General features: G+C 36.9%; 1 protein-coding gene across 5 annotated transcripts in view; it reads right to left on the bottom strand.

Annotated features, from left to right (window-relative positions):
* Nucleotides 1–16,156, bottom strand: part of LOC122802630 (uncharacterized protein CXorf38-like) — a 615,103-nt gene that overhangs the window by 448,646 nt on the left and 150,301 nt on the right. For 4 of the 5 annotated variants that reach the window (XM_044072325.1, XM_044072323.1, XM_044072321.1 and 1 more), the window contains one exon: nt 11,136–11,258. The exons of the other annotated variant lie outside the window; for it this stretch is intronic. In XM_044072325.1, coding sequence (XP_043928260.1) covers nt 11,136–11,258 — 123 coding nt within the window. The remainder of the gene's footprint in view (nt 1–11,135; nt 11,259–16,156) is intronic. 5 annotated transcript variants of the gene reach the window in all.

Genomic DNA, 16,156 nt, shown 5'->3' with positions numbered 1-16,156 from the left:
ACAATGGGATGTCGCAATGGGTAATATCTAGGATTTTGGTTTCCACTTCCAGCCGGTCACCACCGTCCTTCATAACGCAGGGTCTGTGATGACTACATCCAATCCTGACCAGGATACTGCAGGAGCTCTGCAAAAAGGCCCAACATCCAAACGTTTTCACTGACAACTTGTCATCGTGCAATAGCCTGTGGTCACATCATCTAATCCTGACCCCAATATTGCAGGATGTCTGCAAAAAGGCCCAATTCCCAAAAGTTGTCACCAAGACCTTTGTCACTATGCAATGTAAGCAACTTTAACATGAACAGCCTGTCTGTGTATTAAATTTAACTAATCAAAAATGTGCCTGCCCTGTGCTGAAAAGTGGCTGTGATATTCCCCCAAAGAACTAGCACACTAAGCATAGCCGGCCTTAGGCATAGGCCAACTATGTGTCTGCCTAGAGCACCGCCCTAGGGGCGCTTTTCCAATATTTATTTGGTGTAAGTAGACCAGGATGGGGGCACCAGGTTTTGTGGGTTGGGGCACCATGGAGCCCCTTTGCCTAGGGCACCAGTTGACCTAAGGTCGCTCCTGACACTAAGGCCCACTTTAAGTTGGCCAATGCCCCTTCTCTTGACCAAACGATTACACTGTATACAATTGCTTTCTCTAGCTTCCTGACTTCTGCATTCAGGAAGCGAAAGAAAACCTGTTTTACTTTGTGTCTCCTTTTAATTGCTTTGTACTGACTAAACTGATTGCTATCTGTAATAACTGACCTGAGGGTGGGAAGCCTGCTACTCTATCCTCAATTCCCACCCACCTCCTCTTACTCTGCCATTATACTTCCCACACATACATTTCAACTGTGACACCCACTCCCTAACCCTTCCCAAACAATGTTTAATACTATCACACACACACTTCTGTTTGTATTGTCCTATTTCTCAACTTTCATCTAACATTTATCATTCCCAACAAACTTCCTCTCTCCCATACTGCTCTGCACTATATCCATTCATATGAGACCCCTCCACAATAGTACCTGTTATTCTACACTTCCTCTTCTACATTCCCCAAATAAACTCACTACTTCCTATCTAAATTACATCCCCGTACTTCATTATCCTTTCAAACTACAATTTCTCACATTTCAGAAACCCAGGAGTAGATAGTGATGTCCCCTCTCTGAGCCAGTAATCGAGGAGCCTGACACTTCAACACTGACACTGGGGAGGGACGTTAACTTGGAAAAAAAAATAGATACACACAGTATTTACAGATGCAGCTCTCTGCATCAAATACAGTTTCCCTCAAGAGCACACAGGGAACACACACAGTCTGGGGTCTGGATTTCTTTCTCTCCAGGACCTCAACGAAAGTCCCCACTGGCACAGCTGTAGAGTTGAGTACTCAGCCAAGTGTCCAAGCCAAGTCCTCCAGCACCCCCTCTGTGAAACCAGTGCTTTGTGTCCCTGCTCCAAGCAGCTGACACATGCATACACACACATACTTGGAGATTTGATTTGCATGCGTGTATATATATATATATATATATATATATATATATATATATATATATATACATATATACACACACACACACACACACACACACACACACACACTTGGAGATTTGATTTGCATGCGTACACACACACACACACACACACACACACACACACAGAAAAGGCTGGCACAGATTTACTAGCTATGCCCCCTTCTGCCCAGACTATAAGGTAGCTGCACTGCCACCAGACACTCCAACCCCAGCTACTCCAAGGTTCTTACAAAGGTACCTAATTATACTGAATGAAATTAATATTGATGCAAATGATAGTGCTTGACCAATGCAGTAAGGCTTTCAGGAGTGCCCACATTGTCTCAAGCAGATACAGCACTCTCAGCGGTTAAAATATTCTCTAAAAGACCAGCTACAATGAAAAGTTAGCAAATAATGAAAGAATATGAAAATGCTAAATATCTGTTTACAATAAACACCAGCGTTTCAACCACAGGAAACATTAAAATAACCCAGATTCAGAAAAGCAGTACTTAACTAATCTCACTATATCTTCTTGACTGATCTAAAGAATTACTATTCTTTGGTTCACTTACTAGAGCACAACGAGATGAAGTAGGTGAGGAGTCCATCCTTGTCAAGTTCAAAAGCCAGAGTGCCATGAGACTTCTCTCTCACCTGGTATTAAAACGTTATTTTTGTGCTAGATGACAGAATGGCCTCACACACATCTGGTCATGTAACTTCTGGTTCACATGCTACCCCACTGCTAAAAATGAACCAGAATTTAGCACATGTGTTACCATACACACAGGCATGGTTTTGCTGAGATGTGTTACAGCATCTGGAAGTTACAAAACAATAAAACACTTCCACTCTTCCTACAGGAGCTAATGAACCATTCTCTGGCATATACATTTTGTCTCTGACTGCAATCAGTACTGCAAGATACAATCGTTATGGCCTAAATTAAGTAATTTGATTTCTTACTATTTTTTTTCAGAATTAGCTAGACTGAGATTAACCTCTTCTCTTCCAGTATCCTATTTACAACACTACAGTAGGATACCAATGTACATTTCTTTTCTGTCCAGCAGGACACACTGTTGATACATTTTTTAACACTTTAAAAATACATTTTCAGCACAGGCATATGTACAAATCAGTTTGATATACAAATGACATGTAATTCTTTACAAAATTCCAGCTAGCGATGTTGGCATATGTTACACATCCACTGCCCTACATCTCCTGGCATAACTGGCAATACATCACATTGTCACAGATGCCATAATGACCTAACTCCATCTATTCACAGAAAATACTCATTCCCTACCTTCTACCAGATTTCAGACTCCACCTCCACTAAATATCATGCATTCTGCTTCTTTCTTGATTGCTACTTTCTCATTACCTGCTACCAATAAAATACAGGCCTAAATTAATTAATTAACTAACAAATAAACAAAACACAGATCCCTTTACCTAATCATGCTACTTCTCAGCTTATCCTATTTTTCCTCCTACTGAGCCATCTCTCATCCGACCATGACTCAATAATAGCTCTCAACATCTCTCTCTTCCGAATCACCTATCAAAACTACCACCCTGCACTCTCCATACATCACACCAAACCTGTTTAATGGACTTCCTTCACCCCAAATATAGACTGATTAACTCCATTTCAACTCGATTCAAAATAAATGTATGTGAAAAATACTCTCCAAAAAATAAGAATCAATAATATCCCAATATACTACAATCCTCCTAAGAGGGACTTCCAAAATGGCTGTACACCGAACAATAGCTTGACTTTAGCTCTCCCAGTGTGAAAGATTAAACAGATAAAAGCTAATAATTTTGCCAGTTTTAGTTAAATTTCTTTATTGGCTAGTAAATACACTGCCTGGATGCCAGCAAAGAAAAAGTTTAGAAACTTAATGAAAATTAGCTATAAAAAGGTAGAGAGAAAATACTGACTAGGAAGAATTCTGCAGCTGATCAGCAAAAAGCAGTTCAAACTCTAGCTTTGGTACAAGAGATAGCTTCCAGTAATTTAAAGGAAAATAAGTCAAATGTGCTCACAGCTGATTAAAATAAATAAAACCATGAAGGTGTACATCAACTTAAATAAACAAAGGCTGGAAATAATGGAATAATCTTTAAACAGAGATTCAGATGACCTGATAACACTGCAAAAACCACGTGTCTAAATGAAGAAAATGCAGGCTGAGTATCAAACTGCTCAAGAAGAACAGTTTCAAAAAATGGTAGATTTAGAGGAGATAGTATGCAGAGAAAAACAGAATTTCAGCTGTACCAGAGAAACTGTAAGAACAAATTGTATTAATTTAATGAAAGCACAAATAAGCAACTGGACTCTTAAGGGCACATTGTGTGTATGCTCCAAACCTGGCTATGAAATGCATCCAAGACATGAAATAGTAAAGCCGCAACAATACCAGCAAAAACAGTTGATGCTGAAAAAATGTGGCAGAAGTATTAAACATTGGAGACAGTTGAGTGTTTGTGGAAAATTATTACTCACTGTGTACCAGGTAGAAGAGACCCCAAACTTATCCTAGCAATTATGGAATGTTGAGAGCCAGGTATGAGAATCAAGCTGCTGTACACAGCGGTCATCAGAATATTTTTCCTGGATGATGAAAGTCCTTTTTTGATGCAGAACAGGAATAAGAAGGAAATACAAATGTTTGTTCAACAAAAAGTGAGCTATCAAGAAGAAGGGGAATCTTGCTTCTCATTTTTCTGAAAATAAAATTCAAAGAGTGACTTTGCCAGTAAAACCTTTTGCAATGTTCCAAAGAAAAATGCTTCAGACAAAAAAGCACAGGAGTTGACTAAAAGAGTCAGGCTACCCTGGGCTTGAACTGAAGTCTGAGATTAGGAGATGGAGATGAAGAGGAAGAAGACCAACAACACAACTTAGTGAAAATGTGAAGCATCAATAACATCTGTGAATTATGGCTTTACAAGAAAGTGACTGAAAAAGACTGAATTTTTGTTTACTTTGTTATACTTTGGGGGACTGAAAAGCATGTACCTCACTTCACGTAATTAATGTTTGGAAGGACACAAATGAAAAAAATAACAGTAAGTAAATCAATTTTTGTTCTTTACAATATTTGTATAAAACATTTCATGATATAAATTGCATGCTATACAGTAAAGTATTTTCAGTGACTGTTGTATCTGATAAAACAAGTACTTTTTTACTTTTTCTAGTTTTAAGAAATGTACGCATTACAATGTAAAAAGAGAAGAAAGTCTTGACAAAAGCATGCTACAGTTAATAGGCTGTAATCCAGGGTTGTTGGGTGGGGAAAAGAGGTATGAAGTTCACTGATTATAATACATGTAAAGTTGAGATGTTTTATCTTACTTTAGCATAAGTAAATGTCCCGGATTACTGCCCTTGGTTTACTCTAATACCTAGTTTCTTGTATAAATAAGTAAATAAAAAGGACACTGAATGCAATGAAAAGTTGTCATTAGGCAACAAAATGTTCAGTGTAACTTGAGACGTAGCTTGTAATGTCATTGGTTTAATCTAATAGCAAGTATCTTGTGTAAGGATGGGGGGTTTTAAAAATAAGAGAACACTAAGAATGTACAGAAAAGTTTCCCTTTAGCAAAATAAATGTTTAATACGAGTTAAGAAGTCTGCAGGTAAGGACAGCTGAATTTTCTTTTCTTTATATTTCCATGCAGACAAGCCGACTACAGGTCCAAGCAATAAATCCTGAGAGTTCTGAACATTGTTTACTGACAGAAACAAAATTATAAACGTACAAGGGCAAGCACATTAGTAAAAATTAAAATCTGAAATTACTGGAAGTGAAGAAGAGCCATCAGCTTTCTTGGTACCTAAACACTGCAATACATTTACCAGAACAGCGTATAACTTACTTTCATTTAAAGATAAGCTAGTGTACTTTTTATTACGGATAAAAGTTAATGGTTTCTGGAAGTATACAAGTCATTTTTCACATCTGAGAGGGGTACAAACTAACACAAGAACAGACAGCAAACAGTTAAGTAGGAGCACAGGCTGTAGCATGTGCCTTAGCATATATAACCTTAATTCTGGGTTAGGTAATGCCTACAGGTATGGTATCAATTTGGGAAAATTGTTCCTACCAGGAGGGTTAAACTTCATTATTTGAAAATGTACATGTTTTGTGCACTTGTCTTAAGTTAATAGATTATGCTGGCATTCTGTTTTTTGCCTTTTTTATTTTGAAGGCTTTCATTATAACAAAAACGTCTTGCAAAATGTTCAAATGGAGATGACAAAAAAAAAAAAAAAAAAAAACACAACTGTAAAAAGGATTAACCTGCCAAACATTAGTGGGTGCATGTAAAACAAAATAGACATTTAAAAAAAAGTGGTCATATACAATATGCAAGAATAATAACTTCTTAGCATAATGGCTAAACTATCCATATTATTTTGGAATGTGAATGGCCTCACAGGTATAGACAAAATGGTTATTGAATTATACTGAGAAAAGGTGGAGATAAATATCAGTGCTACAGGAGACACATCTGGGAAGTAATAGCTACAGGAGCTCCAATAGTGTTTGGAGAGGAAAAAAATAATAATGGTAGATATGTGGTAGTAAGGGGCTACTGGCATGGGAGAAGGATTATGCTGGTATGTACTTATATTCCATCCAAAACTGCCACTAAGGAGCTTAAGAAAATTCTGGGACAAAAAAAAAATCAGCTTTTCAGCAGTGAATATTACTTACAGGTGGGGACTGGAACTGATTTGCAGCAGTGAGGACATATCTGGGGACGTAGAAGGGAAATGCAACAAGAGTGTAGATTTCTGAATACATTTATGAAAACATTTGGTATGAAAAAGGTTATCCAAGGTAAAATAACTGGACTAGACTATACAGAAATATTTCACAGGAACATGTGCATTTAAATTGAAAGCTTCAACATATATCCAACACCTGTTTTGGATCATGCACCAATAACAACCAAGATAAGTAGAGTAATAAAGTTAAAATGAATCACTGGCACTTCCCCATTTACTTGTTAAAAGGAGAGGAATTTAAGGAATTGGCTAGTGGAAATTACTCTAGTGTTATTAGGGAAGACAGAAATTTCTTCAGAAGTTATAAGTAGTGAATGGGATAAAACGAAAGCAAAGTTTAAAAACAGGGTAGAAATAAAAGAAAGAAATATGGTTAAAATGTAACAAGAATTATTTAGAGGGAATGACAAAGGTTGAAATACCATACAATAAGGGAAAATCTCACAGAACAAGAAGATGTTCAACTGCAGAGTGCTAAAGAGAAAATAAGGGAGTATTTGGATAATACACAATAGTTTAGAAAGACTGCTGTTAAGCAACTGCTGTTTGATAAGAATGCCAGAGCACAAAAGCTTTTAGCACAACGACTTTGGCAAAGGAAAGTAGAAAGGGCTGTTGTCAAACTTGAAGCTTGTAACAACAAAAATATTCAGAGATCCTGCAGAGGTATTATAAATATTTTGGACCTTTTATGAAAACTTGTAGAGAGAAGAGAAAAATGAAAAGCAAGAAAAGGCGCAAAAGGAAATATTTATAGAACTAAAGTATGCCAAGGTTAGAGGTAGATAAGGCTCAACAATTAACAGTTAAGATAGGAGGAGATGAGACAAAAACGGAGATGTATAATCAATCTGCAGTACAGTCCTCAGGAATAGATGGCATTCCTTCCTGTGGAAGTCTGGAAGCTAAGAGAACAAAGTGATAAATATCTGGAAGATTTTGTTTTACTGTGTTTTAAAAGGAGGAGAAGCACCAACATCTAAGCTGCGATGGCTGCAATACCTAGAGAGAGTAAAGACAAATCAGATCCAGCTTCATAAAAGCCCATTTCACTTTTAGACCATGACTATAAAGTGCTTATGTCTATAACAGCTAAAAGAATGGCAAATGTCTTGCCAAAATTGATAGAAATGGACCAATGTGGTTTTGTTGAAGGGAGGCAAACATTTAACATTAATAGAACAATGATGATCCAAAGGAAGGCAGAATGTAAGAAAATATCACTGTCGTTTGTGGGTCTTGATGCAGAGAAAGCATTCAACAGAGTAAACTTGGATTTTAGAAGTACTGAAGGGAAACATTTGCATTCTCTGGTACATTAATAAGGTTAATTAGGAGGATATATGAAGGATCGAAGGCAAAAATTAAAGTGGGATGGTTCCTCTCTCTGACAAGTTCTGTCCAAACAGAGGAATAAGGAAGGATGTCCTCTTTTCCGTTTGTTATTTGCATTTTATTTAGAGACACTGGCAAAGAAAATAAGGGACTCAGAAATTCAAAGATGTAACTGGTATGGTACTCAGGAAAAGTTGGCTCTATTTGCAGATATTCTGTACCTAATAAAACCAGAAAAGGACTTGTGTTGTGGAGCACTTCGAGATAATTTTACATCCTGAAAAGACTCGACACTAATTCAGATAAAATAAAGTCTATAGCTGTAAACTATGTACCCACACAAGAAATGGTTCAGCAATACCCATATTTATGGGGACACGATGAAATGAAGTATTTAGGAGTATGGATTAAAAATGATTCCTTTATGGCAGCTAAGGATATGTGGGAAAATACTGAACATAATATAATACAAAAACTGAGAAAATGGAAACTCTTGTTTTATGTATATGGATAGCAAGATAGAATTGAAAATGGTTTAGTCTCTTTAGTTTTACATACAGGTCAGGGAGATAAAATCAAATGGAGGAGAAATTATAGACAGGAATTAATATAGAGTTTAAGGATTTTATCTGGGAGAGGAAGATGGCAAGGGTCAAGTAGGATAAGTTGGTCCTTCCAATAGAACAAGGTGGTTCAGGATAACCTGGTTTGAAAGGATATTTTAGGGTGAAACAGTTAACATCTGTATACATATCACAAGCAGAAAGCTATATTTCAAAGTGGAAAGTGATGTTGATAAAGCACGGGGAGGGAGTCGAGAAATAAGGAGAGAGTGGGATGTTGGATGCAAATTTTTAAGGAGAATAACAACAGCCATACAGAATATTATACAGAATATTATATTCATAAAGTAGCCAAAAATATTCTAAGAACTAAGCCAACATGAGAATGGAGAGAATGGGGAAAGGATATTTGATAAAGATGACTGCAATTAGGTGTACAAAGACTAGACAAGAGGGGCTTAGAATTTACTGGAGAAAATGGCAAAGTAACCAAGGTATTGGGAGCAAATAACTAGAGAGTGAAAGGTAATAGAATGGGAAGAGACCAAGAAGACATTTGGACTGCAGAATAGAGACTGCCTTCCTTATCAGGGATTGCTGTCAGAGTAGAAGCAAAAAGAATGGGATAGATAAAGCCTAAGTGAAATACCTGCTCTGGCAGAGTTTTTAGTTGAATCTAGAACAGAAGCTAATGTTAAAAATGGATAATTAGCGGGTATATTAAATACTGCACAATATCTATAGAAATCAAAGGAGGTTAGAAAAGATTGATCATCAAATCTCTCTTCCCAATTAACAAGGAAACAATGGAGGGTGTAAATATGGCTCCCGAATATGCAATAAAAACTAAAAAATTTAGGATTTCTGATTGGAAGTGTTTGCATGGGTATTTTTATACCCCAGGTAGATTTCAAAGATTTTTTTTCTCCAGTAGATGGCAAATGCTAGAGGTGTGATGGGGAGAAAACAGGTAACTGGAAAAATACGTTTTCAGAATGTAATGAGTTAGCACACTTTAAAAATTCTCTAAAGAACTCCGTCAGAAATATTAGGTGAGCAAATGAATATAACCAAGGAAATAATTTTTTTGAGCTGGGATACATGATCTGAATTGACTGAGTAAGGCCTTGTTAAGTCTAATCCTGTTAGTTGCCAATAAAGCAAATACTAAGACAGAGGACTGCCAAATCTTTGGAACAGGCTACCAATTCATGTGAAAGAGGAACCTGGACAAGTGGATGGTACATCGTGAATTCTTACTGGAGATAGAGCGGACAATCCTCTTGGACATGGGCAGTCATCACTAAATGCAATCTTGGGTACTGACCAACACTTCTATAGTATTACATTGGGATGAAATGGCTAGGCTTATAAGGTTGATAGCCTAGTAATCTCCTATGATCCTATGAAAAGAAGTCAATAATGAGAGGATGAAAAGTAATAAAATACCGCAACTGAAAGACTTGTATAAAATTATGAATAAATTGAGAGAATTAGAATTGTACAGATACACTGGTAAGGTGAATAGATGATGGCAAAGAAAATGACAACAGTGGAGCCATCTAATAGAGGGCAAACAAAAAATGTGTGAACACCACCACAGGAAAGTGGAAAATAACTTCAAGAGTGAGTTGCTTCATAAAAAGTTCAGAGGGCAAACTTGTTAAACCTTGCTAAGGATTTAACACTGTGCATAAAGTTTAATTTAGAGAAAACAGAAAGAGAGCAAGTGTAGATCAGAGTGCACATGCTGTGTGCTCTATCTTTATGCCAAAGACATAATGTGCATGTATAAATGTCAGGCACATGCCATTTTGAGTGTGCAGCCAAGAGTAAGCATGTATGATTCCAGCAGTTAGTTTGTATACAAGTTACTTAAGTTAAAAGTCAGTAAACTTCTGTTGTGATGTGTTTGCATAAAATAAAGCTGCTTGAACAGAACTAACAGAGACTCTTCTATTGTGTCCAAAGTAGGAGAGTAACATAGTGTCAGCCAAAGTAGTATTTCACTAAGGTGAATCCTTACTGCAAAAAAAAAAAAAAAATTATATATATGTATATATATATATAATAATAATAAAAATAAAAAAATAACACTGGAACATTGTTGCATGCTGACTATCTGCACTACAGGAAACCTAGGTTTTGAAATGGGGTCAGGGAGCTGAAGGTCGGAGGATGGGGGTGTAAGGAGACTTTTCCCTATCCCAGAAGCAGGATGTAAGTAGACCCTTCTAAACAGTCTCGCAGTGGAGGCCAAATAATGAGTACACACAGATTACTCTGTTTATTGTGATGTAGTAGAAGGTAAAAGAGAAGCTTGCACATCTCTATGACACCTCTACATGTCAGCACCACGAGGAAACAAAGGAGAGAGTAAACATTTGGAAATGGTAGCTAAGACAGGGCAGGTCTACATAGACTGTGTGCAGTAAGGTGAATGGAAACAAATGGACAATGGTATGCCAACATATCATACAAGTCATCTTTTGGTAGCCCATGGACCTGTAGCAGGAGGTATGGTCTAATGTGTCAGAAAGTCATGATTAAAATCAGGGACTGGACAGGACATCTGACAGCTGAGGAGATTAATAATGAGACAGAGAGGAAACAAAAAAGACCCCATACGAACACACTGTTAAAATACAACAGTTGGCTTTTACTACACAATGTGTTTTCAAAGTTCCTCAAAGTTAGTTAGGGTGCTACTCATATGTAAAGCTTTACATAAACATGTAAAATGTATCCTAAATGTGTCCTATTAAATTTAAGTTTACAGCTAAATGCAATGTTTTATAAATGAAATACTTTGGTCCCAGGAACGCTAGAATTAAACATACGTATTAGTCCAGTTTCAAATTTTAATGAAGTATCACTGAATTACCTCTCTCACTTTTTGTTGGCTGACGAATCTGAAGTGGTCACAGAAGCCAATGAGGTTAAGCAGAGCAGCTGCATCACATTTGTCTGGTCCTTGGATGTCTGCTGATCCGCGAGGCATGTAAGCCTGTAACAAATATGGACAAAACAAAAATGGGCTTATCCAAAACATGATGTAAAAGAAAACATTATAAATATGTCATTCCTAGTGCTTGTACCTCAAGAAGAGCTTGGACTATTATATTTTTCAAATCAATATGAATTTGCCACCCCTTTCCAGTTGAAATATTAGCATGAACTGTACTGGTTAGCTCTGAAGTAAGCCTCCGGTGATTATCTTATTTTGGGGGATCAGACCAATGTAGAATAGAAGAATATGCCTGTCTGGTAATGGTATTTGCTTAACAGCGCAATAATTCATTACTGAGGAGTAACAGTACAGGTTGAATAAACCTGATGTTTTAATGTGTGGAGTAGTGGACCAGGGACTGAAATGAAAAAAATATACATACTTTGTGGAGACTGTCTCTCTTAGCTAATTGTCCAAAGTTAGAAGATGCCAACTATTGGCAAAGTTAATGAACCTTTCTCTTAGGGGTGGAAAATTAAAGGCAGAAGTTTGTAACAATTTATGTCTATTTATTGAAACATGTCTATCTTCTTGTCATCTTTTTTGGAAGTTGCCCACTTTGATTTATAATGACACCTGCTAGTTTGTTTTCATTTTGATAGAAAATTGTTAATACTTTTGGACCAGGGATGAAAAATACTTACTTCACATTTTTCATCACTCTTTCCTTTTTCTCATAATTGTTTAAAATTTTATCAGAAGGACAGCCAAAGATAAATACTTCACCGAGTGATGCAATCACTAGTTAAAACACTGACACACTCTATTAAAGTTTGAATCCTCAACCAGGTAGGAGTAGAACAATAACAGAGGAAATGCTGTTTAACTAGCATCTATTGAATTATATCTACATACATCTGGTTCCCACTAATTTATCAGTCTAAGCCAGTTAAGTACTTTTTTTTTTAATTTGAGGGAAGAACCGTGAATTCCCATGTAACAAAGTCACACAACTACCGCACAATATGGGTTTGGTTACAGGCTATCGTTATCCCAAAGGAAGTCATGTGGATTCTCTTCCCAACTATACCCAATAACATACTTCCATTTGCATTCATTTCATAGAGGGAGATCAATTAGGGTTGGATCAGTCATCAGTTTTTTTTTTTTTAACAGTATCTTGCCCTGTTCCTGAACCTTATACAATCTATTAGGCTCTTTTGAGAAAGGAGGCTGGGAGTCTGCTTTTAAGGAAAAGGTAAGAAATTAGGCAGAATACATTTAAAAGAGTGAATAAAGTGCAGTTGTACATAGCATAACAAAAGATTATTAAGGAAAATTACTTTAATAGGAAATCTTAACATTAAGGTTTTATCCACCTTGTACGTCATCTTCCAGCCTGCTAAAATTCTAAAAGCAACAGCCTCCTTACCTGTAGGTCTCAAACTCCTATCACACTGAAAGTTGTGGAGATGACTGATATGGTGATTGATAAATGAATATGTAGAGTTCACAGGTGAAAACTAAGCTAATTGCATCAAAGGGCCATTTTAAGCTTAACCAATAACCCAAGGTCAGAATCAAACCCCGTACTTGATCTCTGTAAGTTGAATACCTTAACCATTATGTCAAACCCGCTTTACATTATCTTGCAGGTTTCATACTAGAAAGCACTGCAGTATGTATGCACGTGCCCCTTATACAGCCTATAAGTGTTGGCTGCGACAGGCTAAGGACATCTAGAAGTTCAAGCCAGTTTAGTTTTTTGAGAGTTATGCAACGGTGGGAAGAAATTGGCATCTTGGTAACAAATGTAACAATTTTACTGCAGCACTATTTTTTTTTTATTTGAGTTATGTTAATATTTGTAAGGCACTGAAAAAAGATAAGAGTATGGCTGTCTACAGAAATGAAGCAGCAATGTTTAAGGATGATCAGCCTGTGAAAGATGTTCTGTGCATCAGGCCACATTTTTTTTTTATTAATGTTTGGAACGTGAATACTAAATTTTACTTGACCGTCTTGGGTAACACCTAATAGTTTGGTCTGAGAGACAACTTCAAGCTTAATGCTGGTTAAATTGTAAACATGCCAAGATTGAGTGTTAATGTTAGTATACATTAAGCAGAATAATTTATGCCGAGTGTAAGAAGTATGGGGTGAAGGGGGAGGCTACCCCAGAAGCAAGCTGCAAGGAGAAGCAGTCAACATTTTAGAAGAGGGAATGATTGGCAAGCACCACTGGTGATCAACTCATTAGCACCTCTGAGCTGTGGAATGTTGCACCTCTAGCCACTTCAACACATCCTCACACTGAAGAGCACTATTTAAAAATAATCAGATTTAAATAGCACAAAACAAACAAATGTAAATATTTTGCGAGCCATAAATGCTTTTTAAAAAAGTACAAATTAGCACTGTTCCCAGTAAAAAAAAAAAAAAAAGTTTCACTGCTAAAACTCTGCATTCACAGTTCTACAACAATATAATGTATTTACTTTGAATTTGTTAATCATGGTAGATGTAGAGCACTCATCCCACTGGACCTATTTCAGTCTCATCCCAGGGGTAAACATAACTGTTATAACACATTATATACAAAGTTAGAAACAAAATGCAATACATGCAAGTATCATATACAAAGAGAATACGAGTTACCTTGCAAGTATAAAGAAAAATTGATGCATGACATTTTATACAGACTGACAAAACACAATACATACATGCCTTACATACTGAGCAAATATCAGAGTTAGTTAGAACGTTGAAGGAATCACAATGAAAAGTAGAGTCAGAGCAAAGCGATGTAGAGGGAAGTAGGGAAGGAAGAAGTTATTTCACTAAAGAGAGAGCAGTTGCATTTTCCTAGAATCTTGTAACATCCTTTAATTACTCAAAAGAAAATGGGGTAACAGGGATGAGCTTGAAAAAAAAAGGAGACAAGATTCTCAGAGTTTGGGACCATGGACTGAGAAAGCATGGTCTGTGGAATGAAGTCTTGTCTACGGGGTTTGGAGGAGAGGCTCAAGTGGTTAGGATTTCTGCAACTGTATGTTGGTACATCTGTGAACAGTGTGAGACTAGTGGAGGAAGGTCTCACTCTTCCCAAGTTCTAACAACTGAGTGACAAGCAGAAAATCAGCACACGGTTTCACAGGAAGCTAGTTAGCTTTTTCAATGATTTTGCAGAGTTGTTCAGCTCTTGGGGAGAGAGGGATGAATCTGCAAACAGCATTTGATCTGATATGAATGGTGGTTACATTTCTTTTAGAGGTTGCAGCAATCAGAGGGGAGCATATTCTAGCTGAGCCAGTAAGATACCTTAACCCATGGAAGTCCTACAAGGTACAGAAAGAAACGGAGAGATACTATTAGACCAGAATAGGACGTACTTGATTTTTGGGTATGTAGTCCAGGTAGACATGGAAATTTAGGAAGGGGTCCAACCAAACCCTTAAGTATTTGAATGAAGTGACATTTTCAGATGCGTCTTCGGGTGGTCAAAGATTTGTAGAGATCTGGAAACAGATGTGAGCTTTTAAAAATACACAAAAAGCATTGGTTTTGTTCTACACTTCAGCTATAATTGTTTATAACTGAATAAGGCTGTGAAAATCAGCCTGAAGTTAGAGTTTAAGAGAAGAGAGACAATGGCTGGAGTAGAATAGGATGATGTCATCAGTATAAAGCATGACAGGAACACTAGGCAAGTTAAAATGTAGTTTAAGTGCAGACGGAGATGTAGAAAGGTGCCAGAAGAGATCCATGGGAGAGGTCTTTCTTCAAAGAGACTGATGGAGAGGTTGAAGAATTGAAATTTACTGAAAAGTGGTAGTTAGAGAGAGAGAGAGAGAGAGAGAGAGACAGAGTTTCTGACCTAGGCCAGTGTGTTGTTGCTAATGCCTAATTCAGTGAGGTAGTCTAAGAGAATTGAGTGATCGACAAACTCAAAGGCTCTGACAAGATTAATAAACATGGCTCCCATTAATAAGGCCTCTGTTTATTCCAAAAAGAATGTTGTTGGCGGGTGTTCAGATAGCTGTGGAAGTAGTATGACCAAACCAAAAGCCATGCTGCTTCTGAGAGAAGGTGGTAATGGTTGATGTACTCAGTGAGTTGCAAGTTGATTTTTTTTTTTTTTATCTTTAAAACAGAAGGGAGGACAGAAATGGGCTGGAAGTTTGAAGGACTTTTTTACGGAGAGATTTTACAATGGTACCTTTCTAGACGTTAAATATAACACTAGTAAGTGCAATACACAAGTTGTAGATGTGTTCCAAACTGGTTATGATGTTGTCCCTACTGTGAAAGAAACCATGAGGTAAGGTCTTCTGTACCAATGAGCTATCAAGTGTAATCTCTTCAAGTAGTGGATGGACTTCTTTCGATGCGACACTTCTGAAGTAGAAAGAAAGGATGTATGGTGCGGGTTGGGGATGGCAAAGGCTGTTTGGAATTGGCTAGAGTAAAAGATGGGAGGGCTGCTGAAAAGAGAAAGGAAATCAGAGGCACTAAGTAGAGAGGATACAAAATTCAAGGTCGAATGTTGCTTCAGCCTGTAAGATGGCAAGATGGCTAACTTCTTTCCAGAAGACTTTGGGTGATTTTATTAGGGAAGTTTGGTACAATTCCATCAAGTGACTGATGAATGCATATTGCTCACTTGACAAGGTTGCTTAGTTTGGCATCCAATTATAGGTTAAAATTGGATAAAATAATATTAATGCCATTCCGCTACTATTCCATGCCAAATCTACATATGAAAACTCAACTGGAGAATAAATATTATTTGTAGTTAAATTAAATGTCAATTAATTATCTACTCAGTAGACCTGGCTAGTATATATAGATATATATATATATATATATATATATATATATATATATATATATATATATTATACGTACACATATGCACATACATTATATGATACATATACAGATACAACCCTAAA

Source organism: Protopterus annectens, chromosome 5.part0, assembly GCF_019279795.1.
Source record: "Protopterus annectens isolate FY-2018-M chromosome 5.part0, PAN1.0, whole genome shotgun sequence".
NCBI classification, from domain to species: domain Eukaryota; kingdom Metazoa; phylum Chordata; order Ceratodontiformes; family Protopteridae; genus Protopterus; species Protopterus annectens.
This window is presented reverse-complemented; position numbering and strand designations above follow the sequence as displayed.